This window comes from Biomphalaria glabrata, chromosome 15 (assembly GCF_947242115.1).
Source record: "Biomphalaria glabrata chromosome 15, xgBioGlab47.1, whole genome shotgun sequence".
NCBI lineage: Eukaryota > Metazoa > Mollusca > Gastropoda > Planorbidae > Biomphalaria > Biomphalaria glabrata.
In genome coordinates, this window is record NC_074725.1 from 28,848,315 (window position 1) to 28,876,165 (window position 27,851).

At 35.2% G+C, this 27,851-nt stretch overlaps 1 protein-coding gene across 2 annotated transcripts; it reads right to left on the bottom strand.

Moving 5' to 3' along the window:
* Positions 1-649: 649 nt before the first annotated feature.
* LOC106050761 (RNA-binding protein FXR1-like) lies at positions 650-27,779 on the bottom strand. Of its 2 annotated transcripts, none has more exons than XM_013205791.2 (16): positions 27,658-27,779; positions 23,552-23,604; positions 23,196-23,292; positions 22,862-23,007; positions 22,527-22,592; positions 21,396-21,489; positions 20,673-20,789; positions 20,275-20,442; positions 19,428-19,506; positions 16,861-16,970; positions 16,639-16,725; positions 14,035-14,153; positions 13,750-13,835; positions 10,626-10,811; positions 9,211-9,312; positions 650-8,646 (listed from the first exon to the last, which is right to left on the bottom strand). In XM_013205791.2, exons 1-16 carry the CDS (start codon positions 27,706-27,708, stop codon positions 8,117-8,119), a joined length of 2,091 nt encoding a protein of 696 aa, XP_013061245.1. In that variant the 5' UTR covers positions 27,709-27,779; the 3' UTR covers positions 650-8,116. The 2 variants fall into 2 exon arrangements, with proteins under 2 accessions (XP_013061245.1, XP_013061244.1); XM_013205790.2 differs by having other exon boundaries at positions 16,846-16,970.
* Positions 27,780-27,851: the final 72 nt, after the last annotated feature.

Consider the following 27,851-nt stretch of genomic DNA (forward strand, 5'->3'; position numbering starts at 1 on the left):
AAAATTTTAATTTTAAAATATGGGTAAATTCAATGTATTGCTTTCAGTTAATTCATTGAAACTCTGGGATTTATCTGGAAAATTGAATTATACATAGTTTGGATTTTACGTTTGGATGTTCCTTCAGAATTGATGATTATTACTTCCTAGCCCAAAAACTGCCTCAGGACAGCGGGCAGGGTTCGAACCCGGGACCATTAAATGACATATCAGAGCACATACCACACGATCAGGTAGCCATCCAAGTTATTATTTTATCCGTTGCATTCTGTCTTCATTTTCAGAACATGCATCCCATCAGAGCAGTCACCCATCACACAATCAACAGTGACTCAACAAATCACACAATCAATAGTGACCCAACAAATCACACAATCAACAGTGACTCAAGAAATCACACAATCAACAGTGACCCAACAAATCACATAATCAACAGTGACTCAACAAATCACACAATCAACAGTGACTCAACAAATCACACAATCAACAGTGACTCAACAAATCACACAATCAACAGTGACTCAACAAATCACACAATCAACAGTGACCCAACAAATCACACAATCAACAGTGACTCAACAAATCACACAATCAACAGTGACTCAACAAATCACACAATCAACAGTGACTCAACAAATCACACGATCTGTAAAACACGTGGGCAATGCTTTTATTTATTTTTATCAAAATGCCTAACAGAAATCAATAATACAAAAAGATTGTGGGAATAGTTAAATATTAAAATAATAAGTTAAAAAAAAATGTCTGCAGCAACAAACAAACGTTGCAACAAGTGAACATATGCCAACAGACAAGTGATATGTGGTGTCCACAAGGCAACACAACACCTCAGGACTTCAGAGATACTACACTGGGGCGAAGAAAATACCCACTCACTTTAGCGCTAATAAAACCCCCGACCGACTTTTAAATAAGAAAAAAAACAACCAACTGACTTTAGATTGGGGCTACGAACCCATTCCCCCACTGACATTAGACGGGCTAAAAACCAACCCATTGATATTAGATTGGGGGCTACGAAACACCCCCCACTGACATTAGACTGGGGCTAAAAACCACCTCCACTGACATTAGATTAGGGGCTACAAAACACCCCCCACTGACATTAGACAGGCTAAAAACCACCTCCACTGACATTAGACTGGGGGCTAAACCCCCCCCCCACTAACATTAGACTGGGGTCACAAATATGCATTGACTTAACATTGGAGACGAGAGAAACAGCTTAGGTTGAAGCTTTGACAGAAATAACGTGAAGGGAAATAACGTATCTTGTATTCTACTCAAATGGTTATCCCCCTTGACCGAAACAAATAAGTGCATACATCTACGTTCAATACATGTGTGTGTTAATGCTAAAAACAATGCACGCTTCCAAGGTCGTTAGATCCAACTCCAGCAGCAGTGTCACAATGGATTTAAAAATAAATTAAAAGGACAGTGAAATGAAAATAGATGTTATGTTAGTTGCATACTGCTAGTTCCCACATCCAGATACAATCAATCCACACTGATTTCTTAGATAGTATCACTCAAGGCTTTCAGTCAGATAAATCCTACCATTAAAAGAAAAAAAAAAGCTTCTACATTAGTCATAAAATAATAATAATAGCCCCCACCCCTCTCCTTACCCAAATGTGGAAATAGAGCTCTGAGTATTTCTGTACTAACAAAATTACACTAAGTCAACAAGAGCTTGGTTCTGTTCCAAAGATTAATTTCCTAGAAAGAAAAAAACTCTTCAATCCTGACTGCCACTAATGATAATGTGCACAACATATGTACTACTATCCTCAGACTACAAGATGAAAAAGAAAGTGACATCTGAGGACTAACAGCAAGAAGACATGAGCTAGGAGGAAAAAAAAACATACAAAAAAATTATTTTTAATTTAAAAAAATACAAAAATTAATGACTGTTGGATGGATTAGGTTTCATATTTCTAGGCATGACAGCATTTCTGATCATTGCCTCACAGTTTGGGCAAAGTTCTGACACACAAGCAAAAAAAAAAAAAAAAAGTCTTGACAGAATGAACAATACTAAGAGTTGCCCATCTAATGCCCAAGTGTTCATGTCATAGCAAGTGTTCAAGGTAATCTCTAACTGGCACTAGAGCAGTTTTCTCAACAAATATTGTTCCAAAAGCTGTTCTGTAGCTAGATTTATGGATACATTTGGAAACAATATTGCATATTTACTTCCAATGGTTGTACAATACAAAATTGTTTCTGTTCACTCCTAGATCTCTAAATTGGCTTAATCGTATCCAAAGGTTTCTGCGTCTAAAATAAAATACAGAGGTCTATCTGCATCTTACAAATAGTATAAAACTAAGACCAGCACATCTGTATTGCTTTTACAGTCTTCAATGTGTACAACAGCATGCCAACTCACAGGTCTTCTCTTAGTGCCTGCACATCAAATAATGGATGAAAAACAGCCATTGTTGACAAACATTTGGTTTCAAGAGAAATGTGTGCTTGGTATGTAGAAAAGGTTCTCCCTAGTTGAGACTTCAAAACCCAATGATCTAGCACTCAGTTCCTTGTTATAGTTTGGATAGAGTCAGTGATGCTTGAGGGTCAAATGTTTATAATCAAAGCAGTTCTCACATCAACATCTCCAGTCAAAGACACTTTCCAGCAAGGGGGTTGATTCTACATATACAGTTTATGCCGGGTGGGTGCCTCAGTCTAGTCAGCCTGGGTTTTTTTAATCTTTTTTTTTATCGTCAGGGACTGACTCAAGTGAGGTTTAATAACCTATAGAGGTGAAGAGTAACTGACATGTATCAGACACAGGTTTAACCTTATGAAACTTGCAAGTCATCATAGAAGTGTGCTCAGCCCTTAAGGTACAAGTTAATCTGAATGTGGGTTAAGCCTGTCAATATACAGATCTTGCACTTAACTTGTTTAAAACCTGTCAGACCAGGGACAGCTCTTGGCTCAGAGGGAGGTGGGGCTTAGACCAGGACAGCTCTAGGCTCACAGAGGAACTGGCAGTAAAACAAATTGGTGCACCCATAGACCGCTAATATTAATGTAAAATATACATATATATATAAATATATTTCAATATAAAATCTTTGACTTTGTAGGTCAGTAGTGTACTGCACAGTCAATTCTACTCCCTTTAGCCCAACAGTGGCAGCAGCTTAGAGCCACCTATGTTTCTCATTTATATTTCTATAAACTGGTAATGCCATCCCTAAGAGCTGGAGTCCTGATGCTGATGTAGGTGCCCAGGACAGTTACCAACCTCTCCCCTGGTCAAATACAAGCTTAGATTCAATGTGTGAACATTAAAGAAAAAGTCAAGGTGGCATGAATGATGAGTGGGACTAAACATTGAAACATCGCAGACATATCTTCTAAACAAGTCCTTTAGAAATGGGACAAAATGAGAAGCAGAAGACCCAAGTCGATTTATGAATTCTTCTAAAACTTCATAGATATGTACTATTACTTGTTGCTGACACCAAAAAAAGAGGTAATAGGATATTGTACACTGTTCAGGAGTTTACAACTGGGGTTTTACTCGAGTGTAGGACCGTAGGCACACAAATCAGTAAAAAAAAAAATAATCTGCTTATTGACTGAAACTCCATGTTGATTGTTTGATGCTAAAATTGAAATTGCAACCATCAATTTTTGTATTTTCTGGGTAGAGTAGGGTTTGATTTAGTTTTTACCTCATCGTCTCTTCCCTCCCACCAGCATTTTATTTGGTATTTTAGAGTCATGTATACAGACATTTAAGAGTTGTCTTTTAGCCTATAAGAAAATATTTTTTTTTAACTAATTTCAACAGCAAATTTTTTTTTAACTAACTATTGTTTCATTTCTCCAAAGTGCTTTTCTTTGTTTCCATTTTTATTTTTCAGTTGGAAATGCAAGGTTCACATTTAATTCAGCAACACAAACATTTGAAACATTTAGTCCCAATAAAACTTATGAGTTAAAGGGAGAGGGATGTCACAGACCATAAGCCCAAAAACTAATTATTACTGGTGGTGATAATGGACAGAAATGTTCTCAGTATATTAATGCAAAGTACTAAATTTTTTTTTTACTGATTTGTGTGTAAATGCTCCGTAAATTTGACTAAGTTTTCAATTAGAATTGCATCTGCACTGAACAGCAAACAATATTCTAGTAACATCAAGAGAATATTTCCAGTTAGTTTGTTAAAGGCTATAGATTCCAACATCCGTTTAATAGAATTCAATCCATTTAAAAGACGGCATTAACCAGGACTCCCACCCTCAATTAGTTGGCCTATACGTTAAAAAAAAAAAAAAAAACTCAGCAAAGCCACATAAAATAATTGTCAACTAGAAACTCAAAAAAAAAAAAATTAAAACAACAAATTAAATAATGAGTCTAACTCCAGACTATATACATGGCGTGCAGTGTATATCTATATGTTTTAGACCCTGTTCACATTTCTAAGTTTTGTTTCTTTAAGAGATTATCTTAAAAATACTCTGCAACCCAACTTGACGTTAAATACAGCTAGAGAAGTGTGTGCTAAAAATATTTTTAAAAGACAGGAAACGGTTCGTCAAAAAATGAAAATGCTACCGGACAAAGTAAACCTGGGTTTTTGTTAAAAAAAGGATATTTATAAAAATAAAACAATTTGTCATGCAACAGGTGAAAAGAAAGTGTTTAACATTATATACAAAAATCAACCCAGATAGTACACTAATCTAAATACCACATGACATGGTTCAAACTTTGGATCTCAACATAGTCCATATCAGTACATTCACAAGGTACCATTCTCCTGATTTACAAAAAAAAAAAAAATTATCAAATGAACCCAAACACATGTTTTTCTTAAAAATAATACTAGCCCAAAACCAAGACAGTTCAATAACATGTGGCAACACATTCTGTTGCTGTTGCTAGATTGTTCCCTCAACAGTGACATTTAATGGTCAGATTCAACTTTGACACCAATTGTCGTTATCAATGTGAAAGTAGTAGAAGTGAATTCATTATTTCCCTTGGTACAGGTTATCCTCCTTCAAAGTGGTGATTCATGTAGGTCAGATTTAGGACAAAAAGCATTCAACCCCAACCATATCATGATAATCTTCAAGTATACATCCTATACAGAATGTCTATCTGCTTAGACCCCTTAAGACTTTGAAATAAACCCAATCATAACCATGATTTGGTGATTTGTGAGTACATTATAAAAGTCTATGCTAATTAAAAAAAAATAAAATAAACAAACATTAAGATTCAATGTATCTACCTTATCCCTGACTACATGAATTCATACAATGTTTAGTCATTGACATTGATTGTCTAGTCATGACAATGAGTTGGATGGCATGCAAAGGGTTAACAATGCCATCCCAAACAGAGCCCTAAACTGTACACACAATGAGTCCATTACACAGCTGTTCATGGGGTTACCCTAAGTTAGAATCATTTCAAGTGATAAAGAAAATGTTGAAGGTCTTGAAAATACAAAAGCCCAAAAGGTCTACATAACAAACAAACAAAAAAAAAAAAAAAAGCAATAGCAAGTCCAGGTTTTTTAAAAACTTGTACACAACTTCTTATTGCAAGAAAACAAAACAAAACTCTTGACAAACTTGAAATTAGTCGTTTAAATGTTCACTAGAACAACAACAGCCAAAAAAAAAAAAAAAAAGATAAAATGTAATTAATCATTCACATGGATCCAAAAAAAAGCACATCAAAAGAATGCCAAGACTTTACAGTAAAACAGGGACAGATCACTTAGGTCGCAGTTTTTCAGAAATGTTTTCAAAACTGCATTTTCTTTTTGAATGGCAGACATGTTGTTTTTTGTTTTTTTTTTTATCCAAAAATCTTTGTAGAAATTTTGATGTACTGTTTGGTTAATTCTCACTATATATATATGATATGATATATATCTGTTTTAGTGTATGGTAATCGTGCTATTTCAGTTCAAAGCACATTCATGGTGTAGCCGACAGTCACTGAAGTCAGCTTTGTTCACACTCTAGAGCAAAAGGAAAAGTTCCAAAAGAAATGCCACATTAATATCTCTGACATCTCAAAGACAAGCATCATGTTTTCTCACAATGCAGGAGTCTTTCCTGTTGATGCCTAATCTTATTTCTTTTAAATGGAACTTTTATGCGATATGCTTTCCGTGAATGTATTTTTAAAAAAATAATTACAAAAATTAAATTTAAAAAAAAAAAGGGTATGTCACTCTAAGAGAATTGATCATCACTTGTCTCTATTTGAAGGATTAAAGTGACGTTTGCAAGTGATGTTATTTGTGACAGCCACTCTGCCTAACCAAACGAGGCAGCAGGCTGAGCTGTAGGACATCAATAGTCCTGTAATTCCAGACTCCAGATGCTGGATGGTATTTACAGTGGTGATATCATCCTTAGTACCTGGACATCACCACTGCGTGGTACTCTTCAAGCTATGGTCTGAATGTTAACGACCACGTACTTGCCAGGTACTGCATTTCAATTGGGCCATTTACAGTAGTGATGAGATAAATTTTCATATTTTTTAAAAACATTTTTTTTTTGGGCTTATCCCATCACAAGTAAGAGGCCATGCAAATGTAATGGGAAGAGTGTGGGGTACAGATGGAGGGCATGGGATTCACTGGCAAAGATCATGCTGTCTTTGGGGCCGTCTGATTAGAAACGGGGCCTCGGCAGTGAATGTTCACAATGGTTTGACCAACAGACTGGCACGGCATTCTCATTCACAGCATGGGAAATCTCCCGTCTACTTTCAGTCCATTGGTCAAAATATAAAGCATGAAAAACAAAACAATATGAACAATATTATACAATACTGTTTCCGTGCCACTGGGACACCAAGAGCAGTAATGTTTGATTTTTAGAACGAGCCTTTTTATACAAATTCAAAAAAAACAACAAAATAATATTGATAAAAAGGCAGTTCTTGAAATTCAAAGATCAATATTCCATGTGCAGTTAAGTTCAGAAAAAAAAAATCTCTCCACTTTCTTGTGTTGTCTTAGGTTAAAATAAAAATAATAATTGCAAAAAAAAAAAAAATTTAACTGTAGTGCATATCCTATATTTAAAAAAAATATAAAAAATTGGTTAAAGCACACAATAAACTGCACATGAAATAGAACAGTGAGTCATGTCATTAAACATGTAAACAAATCTATGTCAACCTTGTCACACAGCAAGTTCGAGAAGTGCTCAGAATCAGGATTTTTTTTTCCCCCATTAATATCTGCCTCTAGAAGCAGTGGTTCTCAAATGTGAACAGAATTCGTTAAAATCAATTTCTCAAATAGCATCCGCATTAATCAAATTAAAACAAATGATATGGTTTCAGTAGAAGAATTGTGTGTTAAAACAATTTGTTTCCAAATGACAATTTCAAGTCAAACCACTGCAACTGGCATATCTTTTCAGATTTTTTCAAGAGTGCTTTGAGCACCTAGTCTACCAGGAGGTCATTCGCAAGGAAACATACTTCCTGGAAAAGTCCTCTAAGTAGACAGTTAAAGCAAAAGTTGGTTGTAAATAGCTGTCATGTTGGCTAGTAACCTTTATCTCCCTTGAGAGATATTAAAAAAAAAAAACATCATTTGTTCCAAGGCTTCAAAAGAAAAAAATGAAAACATACAAAAGAAAAAAAACAACTGTACACAATTATGATTATACACAATGCTAATCCCATTCAAAGCTCTCATGCACTAAGAAAATCTATGCACACTATTCAACAAACAAAAAGAAGGTTTCTAAACATGATACTACCATGGCCATGCCCTCTCACTGCTGTGTGTACACATACACACATTCTCACCTCAACATAACAAGATTGATTTTCCCCCCATGCACAAGAAGTAACCCAAATGAGTTGACATGTATGTACATTGGGCTAGGCAGCAGTAAGAAATGACACGGCAAATCATTCGGCAGCCAGAAAGAATAATTTACTTCAGGTCTCACAACCACTAGTGCCGCACACACACACACACATGCACGCACACATCCACACCAGAGTAATAGTCGCACTATCAACAACACATTCGTCACTCAATTAGAAACTAGAACTAGAATCCACAGAATCACTCCCCGCCATTCACTATATGCTCCTTTGTTTTGGCACCGCTGTTGTTCAATTTACTTTTAGCTAGCTTAGAGTCCGAATCACTCCCGCTGTGGTGATTCCCTGAAACTTGTTTGGCAGGTTGGCCGGAGGGCACCGCAGAGACATTATTTCCTCTTGGCCTACTATCCCTTGGTGGCCTGCTGTCCCGCTGATCCTTGGATGGAGGCTCTGGTTTGGTTGGCCTGTCCCCACCTCCACCATTCACCGTTTGGATCCCGGGACTTATAGAGCTGCGTCCACCTGAGACAGACACACTAGGAGTGTGTCCAGAATCTGACTCGTGGCCTTTGTAGCCTCCGCGACCTGTATCAGATTCATTGCCACGCTGGTTATAGCCCCCGCCACGGCCTCTGCCCCTGCCTGAATTTCTATCTCTTGGGTAACTAGAAACACTTGTCTCTGTCTCAGTGCCAGAAGCACCACCGCCATTTCCTCGAGGTCTGTTTTTCTTTCTCCTTGGCCGCCTTTGTCTGTCTTGATCATAATCTGCCAAAGAAAGACAGGACAATTTGATGCTATTGAAATGGTTTATATTTGATACTCCACAGAGAGATTGAGATATAGTTATACAACAGGAAGTAACTAGAGGATACAAGTTACCAGCAGTCTTTTTTTTTTAAACTTTCTTATAAGAACTCTTCATGTCTTGTTCAGAGCGAGAAAAGAAACTTTGTTACTTTTGTTGTTTTTTTTAGTGAAGATCAGATGTGTGTATGGATCAACAGTTTTTTTGTTTTTCTGAAAGTGTATAAGGACCACCTGGGATTGAGTATTTTAGAAGCTTATTTTTGTTTCATAAATTTTTAAAGTATATATTTTAAAAAATTTAGACATTTTTTTTCCTTGGGGAATTTTATAAATTATTTTATTTTTCTAGGAGTTACTTCCTTTTGCTTAGGAGTAAAAAAAAAATTAAAAAAAAACTTTTTTAAACCAGAAAAAATTATATTTTTGTGCAATAAATTTAAAAAAAAAAAAAAAAAAGAACATGCATAATATTGAAGTCATAAAAAATATTCAGTCATAAAAACTATTTATGAGAACATCTACCTTGGTCTTGACTTGTTAAACTAGCATTGTCTAAAACTGTGTCATCATCATCAGTCATTCGTCTCCTAGATCTTGGATCACGGGAGTCATCATCATCATACGCTGCAATTGCAACAACATTTCAGTTCGCAACCAAGCAAAAACCAAAATGAGCCAAAATTTCAGAGATACATCAGAGACCTTTAGCCCAATGGTTACCAGCCCCTTTGAGTCGAAAAGGAGTGGTGAACAGCTAAATTAAATTAAAAATATATTCTTGATGGCTAAAAACTTAAAATGGGACTTTTAATGGGAAGTGTCAGCAACATTTTTTCTTTTGCAAAAGTAATATTAACTCTTTTTCTCCTAACTGACGATACCAACGTTGATTTGACCCCATTAGATTTGATTCGTTTTTGGTTCTATAAATTTTAATTTTTGTTACATAAAAAGAGCATGCATTCTCCTATAATTCTATACCTAATATAACATTTCCTGATAACAAACAAAAGTGTATCATTTTTACTTTTTTTTTTACTAAAGTTGAAAATGTTCAAACAGATTTGGTCTGTAGTTTGTGAATTAGAGACCCTGGATATTTATAACATAAGATTTGTTGACAATAACAAGCTTGACAACAATATCAACATATAATAAAATGATTTTAACAATAAGATTGTGTCCACTAAGGATATCTAGTCCACAAAGACTTTTAAAAAAATGCATTCAAAAGAAACATTGGCTTCATTGTTTTGTTCAATTTTGAGGGATTTAATATAACACTGTTTTTTTTTTAAACATAAGCTTATCCATGGACACCCTTTTTCCTTCCTTTGATTAACGTGAAAGAATAATGTAGTCTTTCAACAAAAGAAATGACCAGATAAAAATTACTGAGATGTGCTTCCCCACAAATGCTTCTTCTTCTAGCCAGCTTTTTGCTGCTGAGCTGTCAGCTTTTTTGGCAGACTGTGCCAAGCAAAAATAGTGTGCTGTTTTCTTCAGTTGTTCAGCACTGCCGTACAGGGTTGTTGGTTATCTTGGGCTGGAGTGGTAGTAGGGTCTGCCTAAGGTGGATAAGGAAGGGGCATTCAAAAAGGATACGGTTTACCGTTTCATAAGGGTGGGTGCAGTGTCTACAAAGGGGGAGTTGTGTGGGATTTATTTTATTGAGATGGTAATTTAACAGAGGTATGTGTCCTGTCCTTAGTTGGAAGAACACCCAGCCTACACCGAATGCCCCACAAATACAAGAGCAACTTACTTGCAGCCTAAAGCTGCTGCTTGACTATGTCTGAAGAGATCATATTAGATAATTTAAAATCTTCAGAAAATTACATATCATGTTCATGAGTCTGCATCGATTAAACAACCTTAGATTCCTTTTCGACAAAATTGCTAAAACATTTGACCCACGAAAAAATTATTTTTATTACCTCCTCTGGGTGGAAGGCCGCCTCTTCCTCTTGGACCACCGCCCCTCGAACCACGTCGGTAGGCCCCACCTCCTCGACCTCGCCCTGTGAGAATACTGTCTGTTAAGTAGCCAGACTGACGTTTCTCATCATCAACTTCAGCAGACCAGTCTCCTACCATTGAAGCGGGCATAGATGTATCATCTCCTAAACACATAAGATAAAATGCTCAGAGTAAAAAAATGGTCACTGAATGAAGAATTACATTATAGTTTTAAAAATGATGGTTTCTATTATCTTGCATTACTTCAACCTCTACGTATTTCATGTGTCAATCTAGTCATGCATATTATTAATGACTTAAACTCTGGTTTTCGTTGGTTTTCCTGGTTGATTCACTGCAACCCGTTTTATTCTCTAATGGCACTAGGGAAGAAGGAGCACTTGTATGAATTTGTTCTAGAGTATGGATTGAAAAACGTGCCTCTATCTTTGTGTCTTTCTGATCATTTAATTAGGTTTTGTTTTTCTATTTGTAAATGAGTAAATCAGCGTTTTATGTATTATAGCTACTTTACTTTTTATTTTTATTCTTCTCTCCTGAAGTGTCTTTAAGTTTCAGTGATTTTACTAATGGTGTTACGCTAATTAAAATTAAATATTCTTTTGTTATAAATCTCACTGCTCAATTTTGTATTTGTTCTAGTTTCTGTATGTTTTCTTGAGTTGAGGGATCACAAACAGAGGATTCATATTCTAATATAGGCCTAACTAAGTTTTAAATAGCATTTTTGTTCTATGTTTTTGTTTGATTTGTAAAAACACTTTTTTTTTTTAATCAATATGCGGATTCCATGATTGCCTTTATTAATACAACTAGATATTTTGAGTTTGTAGTCTGTGTAACAAGTTTACTATGAATAAAATAAGTAGTTTTTATTTGTTTTAGTTTTTTTTGTTACTTTTAATAACTGGCATTTTTCTGGGTGGAAAGACATGCTCCAATTTGATTCCCATTTTAGTAATTCTAATTCTTTTTGCAAAATTTCTTACCTTATGTTGATTCAGATTTATAAATTATGCTATTGTCTGCAAATAATCTGAATTTTGTTCCTGAACTAATGCAATATGGTAGGTTATTTATGTAAGTTAGAAACAGTAATGGGCTAAGAATGTTCCTTGATCAACAATAGGATGACAGGACTTCAGAATATTTTTTTTATTTTTGAGAAAAATTACATTTTTTAAATCATCATCATCATCATCAAACTCCATTAGAGTGAGGGCTTGAGAGGCTGAAATCCTCTCTTGCAAAAGCCCTGGACAGAAACCCTGCTGTATTGCGTAGTGCATAAATGTCGCTATACAGGTCGAGAATTTTGGGTTCCCAGACCTGTCGAGACAGAGATCAGCAAGTCTGGGGCAGTCAAACAGAATATGAGGCACGGTTTCCTCTTCTTCCCCGCAGCGGGGGCTCCGTGAATCAAAATTTGGCCATAGCCGCGAGAAATATGAGCCAACAGGACAGTGGCCTGTCCTGCACTGTACTATAATAGCTTGCTCAGGCCTGGACAGCCTTTAACACGGGGAAGTGCGGTCAGGGCACCTCATGCGCTCCCAGACTCCAGGGGCTTTTTGGGACTTGTCCCAGCACTCAAACCACTTTTCCATTTGTTTTTTGTATTATAGCCAGGGCTTGATGAAAGCTTACAGCCTGTTCAGTGGGTGGAATTTGCCCTCCCTGGTGGGTCAAAGAGTCTGCAATTGTGACAGTGTTGATATTGGGGGGCCATGGTCTGGGGCTTTGCAAATACTGTAGTACAGATTTTTAGTCAGTGACCACAACAATCTGTGTTGCCCTCAAATGTCCCTCACCGAGTTGAGAGTCAAAAGGCTTCACTGACTGCCATGGTCTCCGCATCAAAACTGCAAACACTACCACATGGTCCAAAGATTTTGACTGTGTAAGAGCCAAGAAAGTCGATGTAGGCTCCATAGTCTGCTCTTCCAGAATCTATTGATGCCGACCCATCAGTGTATGCAAAAATAGCACTGGGCTTGAAGGTATTAATGGTCTCCAGAGCTAAGATTTGAAGGTCGTTAGAGGAACGACTTTGCTTAGTGGCATTAGGGTCTACTAATTTCAAGCGTATGTCTGGGGTCGTTGGGCAACACCAAGGGGGAAGGGGATGAAAGCGTTGAATGTTTTGTCGGTTGGTGGAGAGACCAGCTTCATCAGATAGTCTAGTGGCATGATGCATAAAAGACTGCATCTGGATACGTCTTCTGCATCTCCAACCATCCACTAGTTTTCTAGCTGGGAGGTATTCATCCAGCCTTTTATACCGCTCATAGCAGGTCAGTACTGACCTTTCCCCCCAAAGGTTTAGTGGACCTATATTAGCCATTATTTCGGCCGCATTTACTGGACTTGTCCTAAACGTTCCACAGAAAAATCTTAGTGCTTGGGACTGTATTATATCAAGTTATTCAAGAGCAGACCTAGAGCCATAAATTTGCACAGGTAGGCTGTAGTCTATCCAAAGGACAATATCATCAGCATATAGCAGCTTTTGGCATTTTAGCTGAGCCGGTAGGTCATTTATGAAGGCCGTGAAAAGGGCGCATGACAGGACGGAGCCCTGGGGGAAGATGTGCTCGAGGGTCATTTCCCCTGAGACATTTTTTAAATATTAAAACCTAGAATCATTTTCTAGCTCATAAAAACCTAGAATCATTTTCTAGCACACACCATCTGATTTTTTCTTAAATTGTATTCAGAGTGAGACAAAGTATTTATTTGATATTCCTATTAACAATTGTTGTATTCCATTAAAGAAAAAATTCTATTATTTCTTAAACAATTAAAGATTCACATGAATCTCTGAATACTAGTTTCAATCCATGCTGTTGTTTATTTGTTGTTTACGGTCTTCATTTTTTGCTACAGTGGGTCCTGAATTACAAAACATTTTTATGATACCAACTTTTCCAAGCACTCAAGCCAGTGCTGTGGTAGCACTACTGTGATAAGATGACCACAAAAACATTGTATCACCAAGTAGTTATGAAATACCCAACATATAACAAATTGTTGTCATTAAATAAACAAAAGCAAAATCTAATCCTTCAATTCAATTCTTACCATGCCTATCTGTATTCCACCGACGGCCTCTGCCAGCACCACGGCCACCGCGACTGCCTCTACCTCTACGATCGTCAAACTGCTCTCTATTAAAATAAAAAAAGGAAATAATGAATTATTTTACAATAATGAGAAAAAATAAGAGATTGTAGGAAAAATATTTAGTTGATATTAAAAAATGCTCAAATATACAGGAAAAAAAGTAAAACAAATCATCATCAAAATGATCACACAATAATGTAGTATTAACCAAACATTAAAAACACTGTGTACAGTAGTACTTACTGGGGAAATCCCCACCTCCTATCTCTAGGAGGCGGGAAATAAGAGCCAGGCTGGGGCCCTGATAATGACTTAAGCTGTTGGTCAATTTCAAGTTTAGCTTGGCGCAACTGTTCCACTTCCTATAAACACAATGACATGGTTAAACATTAAGACATTTCCTAAACTCCGGTGTTAAACAAGTTTAGATACCTGCAAACCAATAAAATCAGAACTGACTTAGAACATTCTACTATCTTTGTCTTATAAGAATCAACTTCAACTAAATCTAAGCTTTTAAGTTGATACAATTTTAAAATTGTTGGACATTTCAAATCTTGCAATATAATAAATGTAACATGTTAGTCATAAAACTTTCTCTTGTCCTACAAAGTAAAATACATGTCCATAAGTAAGTTTCCCCCTTTCAGACCTAGCGATCTATTGGGCAGATGATGTTAAGGTCATCTGTTTCTTTGGCCAACGGTTAAAGAGCAGGGTGTTATGTGGCCAGCACAACGACCGACCGCCTATACTTTCCCCCACTAAAGTCAGCTACCCATTAGAGTTGGGTGGACTCAGGGGCGCCCTAAAAATCACAAAAGTCTTCACCGAGATTCAAACCCAGGACCCCAGGTTTGGAAGCCAGGCGCTTAACCTTTTGAATCCGCCACCCCGATTAATCGGTCTGGGCGTAAAAACTCCAGGCCCCGCCAGTCCAACATATCGGTCTCACGCACCTTATCTTAAACCAAATGTCCATAATTAAAAATCCCAAGAAAAAAACATGTCACGTAGGACTATTTGACTTATGGTAAATGACAATAATCTCGAACCCATGAGTTTTGTATTTTTAAATGGTAAATTGATTTACAAAAAAAAGAATTTTTATTGATTCAGGTACTCATAGTCTAATCCAAATAAATAAACTTTGAATGAGTAGGGAACTATATTATCCAGGGTTCATAGCCAATTTCATGAATGATTTTCCAGGTTTTCAAGGTATGCATCGCACCATAGCAAGCAATATATATGTATATATATTTACATACATATGACATAAATATTTAAAAGAACAATATATATATATAAATATTAAATTAAAAAACCCTCATTAAAATGTATGCTAAGTTGAAATCATACCTCCAAAAAAAAAAAAAAAAAAAAAAAAGAATTCATCTCTAGTGTTTCCTAAGCATTTAAATGCAACTTTTTAATACATTAGAAAACACGCACAAGTGTGCACTACAGAAGAATAACTTTTTAAAAATATGAGATGTAATTCAGCTAAAACTCGCAATCTGAAGTTGGAAATTTTCTTAAATTGACATAGATTTGTAAAAATAATACTATAGCAGTTGACTTGCTTTCCATCAGTTTTAAGTAAATTACAACCAAAATAACTACAGGCTTTTCTACAGCTGTGTGCGAAATATTTTCGTTAAATCTACAGTAGATCTAGACTCTAATTTAAGTCACTAAATTCGCGGACTTTTCACGCTGAGAGAGAATTATCTTCACTCTATATTCTATTGGATTGCGTAAATTAAGTCTAGATCTAAGTCTAAGTCACTAAATTCGCGGACTTTTTTCGAATTATCTTCACTGAATCACCGTAAATCTAGTCCCTAAAATTCGCTGACTTTTCACAGCTGTGTGCAAATTATTTTCACTGAATCTACCGTAAATCTAGAGTCTAGATCTAAGTCACTAACTTCGTGGACTTTTCACAGCTGTGAGAGAATTATCTTCACTCTATTCTATTGGATTAGCGTAAATTATATCTAGATATAAGTCTAAGTCACTAAATTCGCGGACTTTTTTCGAATTATCTTCACTGAATCACCGTAGCCTTCACATTAGGCTGCTAATTGCTCTATTTATAGACAATAGTCACTACAGACTAGATCTAGCGCGTCTTCAGTCCTAACAGTGAAAGGAAAATAGTGCTAAGTGAAATGCTTGCTTGAGCCAAGGTCGTTTTCAATCACGAGGTCGCGCTTCACAAGTGGGTGAAAGGCGGTGTAGACGTGTCGTCACTGGTCAGCTCAATGTAACCGGGAAAAAAACAAAAATAAACACCAGGTATCGGGAGGGAAAGAACTCAAGGTCCAGTTTTAAAATTCAAGTTTTTTTCAGTTTTTTACAAAATTCAAGGCTTTTTCAAGGCCTTGAATTTAATATGAAATTCAAGGTGTTTTACAGGTTTTCAAGGTGGCTACGAACCCTGATTATCAATGATTCTAAGAAATGAACTAGAGCTAGAAAATAATTACACTGATACTAAATCTAGACGAAATCGGTACAATTACAGTAAATAAAAACACTAGATCTACATCTATACCAGCACCAGATTCATCGAAGGAATGAGGGGTCTACATGCTTAGAAGACTGGCATGCCAAGAAAAAATATAGGAGATAAAGATTCTAATAAATTTCTCTTGAAATAAAATAGTTCATTTAAAAGTTTTAATACCATTAGTTTGTTTTTGAGCATGCTTGTGTAAAGCGTAATTTTTTCATAGGAGCCAAGGGGAATAGGAAACTAAGGGCAGGGCACTGCGAGGGCTCAAAGGGTTAACAACTCAGCCACCGCATCCCCCTACATAATATATAAAAAAAAAATACCTTGAGATGATCCAAGTGATATTCTAATAATAGCTTGGCGTTGCTAATGCTTTCCATGGTGCCGACAAAGATGAACGGAACTTGCCCCTTTAGAACAAAGAATGCCGAAGTATTAATGCTAGCAAGCCAAATTTAACAAGGATATTATTAATGTTTACATTTTAACTACCAACACTAAAAAAGAATGCTAGAATCGTATCAACATACATCCAACGAGGTTACCTCTTCTCTTTCTGTTTCATGTTCATTGTCACCTTCAATCTTCACACGAACAACGCCAGACTTGTCCACAATATCCTGGATGTTACGCCCATTCTTTCCAATGACTTTAGCTGGAACGGAAAAAGAAAAACAATGTGCAAGAGAATGTTAAACATAAGGGTTGTTCTTTCTATTATAGTATATGTGTACTGTTAAAACAAAAATAAAGATTTGTAAGGCAACAGGTTAACTGTATTATTACATAATGTCTAGAATAGCGAAAACTGAAGATCTTTTTAAAAGTTTTGTTGACAGGTTTACTGTATTGCATTATTACATAATGTCTAGAATAGCGAAAACTGAAGATCTTTTTAAATTCTTTTGTTGACAGGTTTACTTATTGTATTATTACATAATGTCTAGAATAGCGAAAACTGAAAGATCTTTTAAATTCTTTTGTTAACAGGTTTACTATATTATTACATAATGTCTCTGAATGTATCTGAAGATTATGTCAAAAGTACTATTTTGAAGATGCCAAATAAGTCATGTGACCTTGATCCCATTCCAACCTCCTTGCTCCTTGAATGTTTAGATGAGCTTGTACCTACAATTACCAACATTGTGAACTCTTCACTGACTTCAGGCATTGTACCACAGCAATTTAAGCATGCACTAGACAGGCCCTTATTAAAGAAATCCAGTCTTGACCCGGAATGTCTAAAAAACTATCGCCCGGTATCAAATCTTCCCTTCCTGTCAAAGCTTCTGGAGCGCATCGTGTTAGCGCAAATTCTTTCTCATCTTGAACAGTACTGTCTCTTGGAAGAATTTCAATCTGCATATAGGAAGTGCCGTAGCACAGAGACAGCAGTGGTCAGGGTACTAAACGACTTACTTCACAATTCCGACAAAGGCCACATATCAATTCTTTCCATGCTGGACTTGTCCGCAGCCTTTGATACGCTAGACCATGAAATTATGATGGCCAGATTCTCTGCAACTTTTGGTTTAGCAGGAGTCGTCCTAAAGTGGCTTGGATCCTACCTGACGGAACTCACCCAAAGTGTCGTTGTTAGTGGGACGGAATCAACAAGCTTACTTTTGAAGTACGGAGTACCCCAAGGATCAGTTCTAGGCCCAGTACTGTTCACTATGTACACATATCCACTCAGCGGTGTCATACGGCCAACCGGCATCTTATACAATTTCTTTGCCGATGACTCACAGTTATACGATTCATCAGTACCCTCAGAGGTGTCGCATCTGGCAGAGAAGATCAGTAGTACCGTTGCAAGGGTGAGCGATTGGATGGTTGAAAATAAACTCAAGATGAACGAAGACAAGACAGAAATAATTAAGATTGGCACTAGGAACAATGTCTCAAAAGTTAAAAGCACAGATTCTCTCTTAATCACGAACTGCCATGTTCCTTTTGTCCATGTAGTGCGGAATCTTGGAGTTTTCTTCGACTCAACACTATCTTTCGACCCACACATAAGTCAGCTCTGCAAAGGTCTTTATCTGCAGCTGCGCAGATTAGGCCAGATCCGACCATATTTAACAACGGAGTCAACAAAAACGCTAGCTGTGGCATTCATACTCTCCCGCCTTGACTACTGCAACGCCGTGCTAGCAGGTATACCTGATGACAAAATAGCCAAGCTGCAACGTATACAGAACAACGCAGCTCGAATAGTCCTTAAAAAAACTAGACAAGATTCTGCTACTACGCTCTTGCGCACGCTCCATTGGCTTCCCGTGAAAGCGAGAATCGATTACAAGGTCGCCACACTTTGTCATCAGTGTATATATAACAATGAGATGCCCTTGTACCTTAGCGAACTGATTACTCCATATGTCCCCCAGAGAGCCCTGCGCTCAATGGACTCAACGCTTTTAGTAGTGCCACGTTTCTCCCTCAAAAGCTACGGTCTGCGTGCTTTTTCAGTTCACGGACCAAAGGTTTGGAACTCACTCCCCATTGATCTCAGACAGACAACATGCTATACCACTTTTAAGAAGAACATTAAGACCTATCTGTTTAAAACTTTTTTAGATTAATTGTATTTTTTTAGCTGTCGTGTTTGTGAGTGTAATGTTATTACAGCGCCTTGAGCCTACATTTTGTTTGTTAACAGCGCTTTATAAATAAAATTATTATTATGTCTAGAATAGAGGTCACTGAAGGTCGATAAAAAGTTTTATCAACAAGTTTACTTTATTTATAGATTATGTCAAGAATAGCGCAAACTCAAGGGTGCATTAAAATTATATCTTACATAATACAAAAGTGTAGCATTTATAGGGTGCATTAAAATTATATCTTATATAATACAAAAGTGTAGCATTTATAGGGTGCTTTAAAATTATATCTTATATAATACAAAAGTGTAGCATTTATAGGGTGCTTTAAAATTATATCTTATATAATACAAAAGTGTAGCATTTATAGGGTGCTTTAAAATTATATCTTATATAATACAAAAGTGTAGCATTTATAGGGTGCTTTAAAATTATATCTTATATAATACAAAAGTGTTACATTTATAATGTAAACAGTAAAGACTTTTAAAAAAAAATCTTACCAACAAGATCCCGAGGTACCTGAAAGGTTTCCTCAGAAAACTCTAACAAACCTCGAGCAGATCTCACAGCTTCCAAGGTCTGAGGAAATGTAAAAATTGTATGTTGACATGATGTTAAAAATGCAATGTAGTGGTTTAGTGTAGAATTAATTATTTGAATTGTTATATACAGCAAAAAGCAAAACGTTAACAAAGCTTTTCTGTTTGATTTAATCATGTGATAAAAAGCTACAAGTTAGAGCAAGGAGAGTTAACATCTTGATTTTCTGTTTGATTTAATCATGTGATAAAAAGCTACAAGTTAGAGCAAGGAGAGTTAACATCTTGATTTTCTGTTTGATTTAATCATGTGATAAAAAGCTAGCAAGTTAGAGCAAGGAGAGTTAACATCTTGATTTTCTGTTTGATTTAATCATGTAATAAAAAGCTAGCAAGTTAGAGCATGGAGAGTTAACATCTTGATTTTCTGTTTGATTTAATCATGTGATAAAAAGCTAGCAAGTTAGAGCATGGAGAGTTAACATCTTGATTTTCTGTTTGATTTAATGTGATAAAAAGCTAGAAAGTTAGAGCATGGAGAGTTAACATCTTGATTTTCTATTTGATTTAATCATGTGATAGAGTGCTAGAAGTTCCTTCAAGTTAGAGCACGGGTAGTCATCTTGTACAGCTAAAACTGAAATCATTTTATAGTATCATCTCAAAACTTTTTCTTATTAACTGTGAAATGAAACAAAAACATTATTATGTATCTAGTGGGAAGAGATAATTCAATGCATATAAATAAGAAAAGGGAGTGAATGTTGAAACTAGTTTTAAAATATTGTACAATGGATATGTATAGTACCTCTCCATAAACTTTAAAAGTACAGGATGCTTCATCCAATTCAATGCCTGTGATGCCATCTACTTTACGAGCTTGCTGAATGTTAACTCCATGTGTGCCAATAGCTAAGCCCATAAGCTCATCACGGACTTGGAATTCTTCCATATATCCGGATCTGATTTTTGTGCTCTATGGATAGAAATTTTTCAAAAACTTTAACATCCAAGAGGTCCATTTTTTTTTAATATAATTTTTATACGACCATGTCAACAGATGCATTCAAAAAAAAAAAAATTTTGAAAACATCCATGAACATTCCCTAGTTATATTTATATTCAATTATTATTCTGCCCTGAAGCTTTTTATATAATTCTAAAATTATATCAGTTCACTGGCTAGATTAAGCAACTAGCATCTACCTGTAGCTTTTTCACTGCCTCTTCAGTGCGTTGCTTCAAGAGTACTTTTTGTCTCATGTTTCGGAGAAACATATCACCAATCATTGAAGCCCTCTTAATAACACTCGGATTGGTGCTCTAGAAAAACAAAGAGAGATTATAATTATCGGAGAGATGTTGCTGGCAAGAGGACACATGAAGTGGTAGGATAAACTGATGGGATCACCTCAGTGAATACTAGAACTGCTGAATTTTACCTTTAACAAAACAAAAGTCTAACAACAAAAAGCAATTCAAATAAACATGTTTGATATAAACCAGGCAAGCACAAAAATTTATCATTCTTATCCCCTTGATAACTTTCTGATTCGGATATAGGCACCAAAGAAAGATCCTTAACCAGCATTTTAATAGCCTAATAAGGCCCATCAGAGTGTGATAACTTCTACAATGTAAATCTCTTCTTTCATAGAACGGTATATCAGAGAAATGATAACATGATTACCAAATCATATCTAGAACTATTGATATTTTCTTTTAGAATTTGATATAAAAATCAAATGAAAATGAAGTATATAATAAAATGTGGATGAAGAGATAAAAGAAGCATACAAGTTAATTTTCTTACAATTGATAAAACTTGAAATTTATTCTAGGGAATAATTGAGATTAAAGATAAAAATGGGAAAATGGGAACAGGTAACTTAGAGTGTTTCTTTAATGTTTGTAAATAGTTGAACTTACAAGAACATGAAGAGATTTGTCTTCAGGATTGTAAGACACCATGGCACCACCAATGTGTTTACGAAACTCTTGGATAGCCATATCTTCCTGACATCTGAAAAACCATAGAAATAATGCAAAAAAAAAATAATGAGATTAATAATGCAAGAAATTTAAAAGTGATTTAGTGTTAAAAAATAATGAATAGCAAAAATGAGGCTAATTTATAGATAAACATTAGCCTGTGTAAAAAAAAATAATTTGTAATAAACGTGATAAACAATAAAAGTGTGTTGCTAATACCATTAAAGTACAAACCCTCCACACAAGAGTAAGTACAAACCCTCCACACAAGAGTAAGTACAAACCCTCCACACAAGAGTTACAAATATTTTTAAAAAAGCAAAAGAAAAAAAGATACTTTTTAAAAAACAAAGCTTATTTAAGGAAAAGAACCGCTAATTACTGCCATTTATCTGAAGATAGCAGGGTTTACATCCCTTTCTCCTACATAAAATATTAATTAATTAGAACTAATTGATTAACTAACTGGTTAATTTTTTATTGATTTGTGTATTGTCATCGACTATAAATATTATGCAAAATTTCAACGTGATCAGAGAATGGGAAGTGGGAGAAAAAAACGTGATGAACCATAATAAGGGGCTTAAATCCATATATACATCCTCATTTCTCATTGAGTAGCATTTATTCCCCTTAGTTCAATATCCAACAAAATATTTAATCACCAATAATTAACTAATGGATTAATTTTTTTGACTGACTCATGCCTGGTCAGGTATAATGAGTAATTGTGCAAAGTTTCAACATGTTCAAACTTTTTACCAGACAGAGTGAGCTGTAAGCTTATAATAAAATGTAGCCTATATAGTTAGCAAAATATTAATTATAGCCAACAGAGAATATATCAAGTTTGGATATCATTTAAAATGCATGTTGTTAAAGCTAGAAATCATACAGACCAAGAAACAGAAAGCCGACAAATCAGAAATATTTTTTTTCAAACTTTCTAAATAGCTAAGAAAATATTTATATTTCTTTTAAATGTTCTCACAGAATTTGTGTTTGTTTGCTAGTGCAACATAGTAATATTTTTTTTTTGTTTTTAAATGCATAAGATGACCACATTACCCTTCTCTCAAATCTGGGGGCACCTCAAGCACAAACTGAAAGAATGATTCCTTGGTGATAGGTGGACTGAAAACAAGAAGAAAGAAATGGATAATTTAGATGTTACCACACTGTATATTACAAACATATCATACTTCTTATAAGCACTTTTAAGCTTGATACTTAGTGGAACATTAATAATTGCAAAGCCATAGCGCTAATTATGCAGTCTGATATTAAATGGGTCCCACTGCATCAGTTAAAACCCACTGAAATCCTATCTTGCAGACACCAGTGCCTAAAGTAGCTCCAGAAAACAAAAGAATATCACTATCTATAAACAAAACAAAACTCACTTATGGTTCACTGATCTGATTTTATCCAGGGGAAGAATATCGTTAGCATCCCACGGAGATGAAACCACAGCAAATTCTCCTTTCAGCATTTTGATCTTTGCTGGGTACCACGCCAATCCCTCCTCATCTTTCACCTTTCCAAACACCTGCAATCAAATTTGAGAGTTCAAATACTACTTTATAAAATCATTTGAAACACTGTCTTTTAAAATGTGTCAATCATAACAAAGAATTATTGAAAATTGTACAAATAACCATTAAAAAAAAAAAAAAAAAAAAAAGGACCAGCCTTGGCACACTTTTTGTTTTTGAGTCTACATAGCCCAAAGCTCACCTCAACTCTCTCGTCCTCTCTAAACTCAGGTTTACTTGCTCCAGGCTTGGGTGGGAGCCGGACATTAACAAGTTTAACTCTCTTGTCTGGCTGCCAACTAAAAAGATGAAAACTCGCAACAGTTAAAGGGTTTTTTTTTTTTCAATTTTTTTTTTTTTTTATGATTAAGAATTTTAATTTAATGGCCTACTTCTATCTTTTAAGATGTACACATTTTAGAGTTGACAAGAAAATAATTAAATGCCAAGAGATAAACTTCTTTGTTTTCAAGTCTGCTTAATAAATGCTGTTATTCACTTAAAGATTTCAAAAAAAAAAAAAAAAAATTGATTATAAATACTTTAGCTCAGACTTACTTGTTTTCAAATGAAACAAGAACTTCATCCTCGTAAAAACTTTTTAAGTAAGCCTGTGGATAGACACATTTTATGCTTATTTTATTAGTCTATCTCAAAAGTACTAAAATTTAATAAACAATACCTTGTCAAGCCAATTTCTTTCTTAACAAGAGTGTCAAGAATACTAAAGAGTTAATGTACACTTAGGTATTTGTGAAGGCAAAAAATGAGACGTGATAAGTGATTGTGAATTCGTGTAACATTCTAAAGCTAAATAGAACGTGACTTAACTAATAAATAGGGTTCAAAACTCACAGGCTACATGTTGGGTTAGGGTTAACCAAAAAAATATACAGATAATAATAATTTTCAGTTATAATGAGTTTACCAGAGTAAATAAAATCCAATGTGTATGTTTTATCAGCATTTAATCATGCAAGTATTTTAATATTTCGATTTACTGTGATTATAACTAGTACGAAATTAATACATCAAATTTAATTTTTCAAACACTGTGACATGCCATGGACTCGTTGGTGACATGTAATCAAATAGAAATTAATATTTATTAATATATATATATAAATAAACAAGAAAATACGGAGTAAAAGTGAGGAAGATAGGAAGGTTTTGAGAGTTAGTAGCAGAGCCTCTAGAGAGTAGAGACATTGAACATGAATTGTGTATTTTCTTGGACTATGTACTTGATATAATTGAGAAGTGATATAATTATGTGATTCTAAAGTATTGGATAATATTATAGTGTATTTAATCAAGCTAGTTTAGAATAACTGCTTGAACGACCATATTCACTTATTTTATCCTGTTATCTTTATGTAAATAAATGATGTCTGCTGACAAGAGACTTGATTCTAAAGTGTTTTTTTTAGTTCAAGTGGTATGGGTGTATGTGTACTTGTGCCTATCATGCAATACTATAGTTGAGACCCCAACACGCCTTCAGACGCACAACAGCTACACACATGAGTTTAATGTAAGAACATCCCAACAGGACCTTCATAACACAATCCCTAATGTAAAAGAGCTGACAGTTATTACATGAGTTTAAATTTAATCAAACAAATAAATAATGACAATAAATCAAATTTAATCTGTCTTTACAACAATCCCCCCCCCCCCAAAATTAATTTACATGGGTGCAAGCTTTTCACCCAGGTTTCTATAGTGTACTGCCACATGGCGTGGCAGATGAAACTGGGACAAATTAGCCTTTCTTACATTCCCACCATGTGCTATGTACTCATCATTGAGGCCAACTCACAAAATGTGACAGTTCCTTTCCCTGTTTGTATGGTTATATTCCTTTTCCTCTTATGGATATTTTGACTAATAAGCAGGATGACCTTCACCTATCCCCTAGTCTGTCTGACCGTTGGAGCACCACACAAGATTTGTCAACCGTCTTTCTCCATTCCTGTCTTTTGCCTTGGTAGAATTTCCATGGTAGGCTTCTCCATTTATTTATGTTGTCTTCCTATCGCTTTCTTTTTCTGCCTAATTTTTTTCTTGGTACTGTTCCCTTTAGGAAGGTCTTTACAAGCCCCAAAGACCTTGCAATATGGTTATAGCCTTTTAGTTGTTTTTTTACAATAGTTAGCAGGATACTATGTTTCAAAATTAAACCTGATTTCATTTTGTTATTTATATTTAGTGACAATCCAACCTCTATAGACTTTATGACTGAGTTGCATTGAGATGAATAACTCCTTATTCCTAAGATTGGCTTTCATTGACTTTATTGCTCAGTACTTGACATTATATAGCTAAACAATGTGCATACAAATGTTAACAATAAAAGATTTGTTTTTCAAACTCATCATTAGAATCAAATGAACTTGGTGCATCAGCATGAAGATACTGGGAAATGTTACATTGCTCAGGAAGGAAAAGTCTATGTATTGTAGCCCTAAAACAAACTTAAGACCCACAAAAAAAAAAAAAGTTGACCAACTCTATGAAAGCATTATAACTTCATCGATCTTGGCCATGTCTACATGAGAAAAGATCGAAAGGATCTAGAGCTAGATCTAATTTTTAAAACTACACTTTGCGCAGATAGTTTTTTACTTTGACACATGAAAATAAAAAATATATTCTATTGAGTTCATTATGTAATAAAATTAACCTTCAAATTTGTGTTTCAAAAGCATTTTTACATAATTTCGTTCCTTATATCTGCAAATTTGGAATTCCTGACATACAGTCTTTCATTAGGCATTACCCAAAATGTTACACATGTATCTCTCTATTCCTAGGTCTAAAACTCTAATTCAACTCTAAGATGATAGAACTTCTCTTTGCAAAGCTAGAAGATCTGAAATTCACTGATGACATAGCCCTATTATCACACAGACTACAGGATATGCAAGAAAAGGTCACAGCTTTAAGCAAAAAAAAAAGTACTTAAAGTAAACAATAAACAAATTACAGACAATAGACCAAGTAGAAAATTTTATATCTTGGGAGTGTAGTCAGTATATCACGTGGAACAGATGAAGACATTAAATCTAGCACAGCTAAAACCAACCTGGAAATCTCGTCACATCTCAAACAAGACTAAACTAAGAATCTTTAACTCTAATGTCAAGGTTTTCCTACTGTGTGGTTCTGAAACATGGAGAACAACTGAAGCGACAACAAAAAAAAGTACAAAGCTCCATCAACAGATGCCTGAGAAATATCCTAAAAATACACTGGTACGACAAAGTAGAAAACACCAAACTGTGGGAGATGAGTGGACAAAAAAATTTAGAAGTGCAGATCTAAGAGAGGAAGTGGAGATGTATTGGTCACACCCTTAGAAAAGATACCAGCAACAGAGCTAGGTAGGCCTTAGAGTGGACCCCCAGGGAACAAGACCAAAAAGAACATGGCGATGCAGTGTACTAGAAGAAGCAGAGAGAACCGGGAAGAGCTGGGAAACCATAAAAAAACTAGCAAGAGATCGTGGAGAGTGGCATGTTTTTGTCGAGGCCCTATGTTCCATGAGGAACCCAAAGGAATGATTTCAATGATGATGATCTTCAATACTTGACAATACCTTCTCCAGCTTCCTCCACCCAATAAGCCTGAATTCTCTTTGTTCTTAGAAATTTCTTATATCTCTTTTTTATATATCCTAGATAGCTCTTATTGTTATATAATATTCAATTCTAGATCTAGATATTGGAATTCTACTACATATAATAGAGCTAGTAGATCTAGACGTCTCTGGACACTCACACTTGTCACTAGTCAGTGACTAGTCATAGTCTTCAAGATTAAATCTAGAATAATTAAATATAATCTTGTCTCTAAGATTCAGCATCTAGATTCTAGAGAAGACTCTAGACAGAGTAGATGAATATATTTATCTAAACTAAAGTAGATTCAAGAGTACTAGATCTAGAGTAGTAGTAAATCTAGATCTAGACCTCTACTGGCTCTAGACTTGAGTCTAGACTAGATCTCTAAGTCTAAAATCTTAGAAATATAGACTAGATCACTATCTAGATCTAGACTTCTAGACTCTAGATAAAGATTTAGCTAGCCTAAACTAAAGTCTAAGTCTAAAGACAAACCTATTACTATTAATAGTATTAAATTTAGTATCATCATTATTTAATATAATGATAATCTAATCTTGATCTAGATTCTAGATAGATCTACTGTACTGTAATGTATATTGTAAATGTCTTAGTCTTAGTTAAGTTAGTAGATTCTACCTAGATCTAGTAACCTACTAATCTAGTCTAGAGTGACTAGATTCTAGGTCACTAGACTGACTAGAGTAAACAGTTACAGACTATCTAGAGATCTAAATTAATATCTAGATTTATATTCTAAATCTGGAATCTAGATCTAACTCTAACTAGGCTAGAACAGATTCATTATTATAAAGACCACAACATAAAACTCAAAATTGCACACTGACACACTCACTCACAATAAATAAAAAAAAAAATGCAAACTTCATTCTTGTCTTAACATCGACCAAAATTTGATTTAGAGCTGTTAAAAAGTTACAAACATAACACTCTAAACTAAATTTCAAGATTGCATTCTCCAAATCTTAATAAATAATCACTGATAAAGTAAAAATAACAGGTCTAGTGTTTACGTACTTTATAATAAACACCACTGCTTCCACCAACTTCAACCGAAAGATCCTCCATTTTGGGTAAGAATGGAAGAATGCTGGGAAATTCTTCACGCGCTGCGATTCGTTCGTTTTCCTTTCTTTTCTTCAGAGTAGGCTAGGCTACGATCTCATGAGTCAAAGAGACCTTAGCCTGTTTGGAGACCTCTCTAAAGATTT

Bases quoted from the DNA above. Each gene is read 5' to 3' on its own strand.
- LOC106050761 (XM_013205790.2), bottom strand. From the start codon at position 27,708: ATGGAGGATCTTTCGGTTGAAGTTGGTGGAAGCAGTGGTGTTTATTAT. The intron at 23,293-23,551 runs GTAAGTCTGAGC...TCATCTTTTTAG, and splicing joins CTTGTTTCATTTGAAAACAA to TTGGCAGCCAGACAAGAGAG. The intron at 16,726-16,845 runs GTATGTTGATAC...TTTGTTCTAAAG, and splicing joins AAGAGGTAACCTCGTTGGAT to GGGCAAGTTCCGTTCATCTT.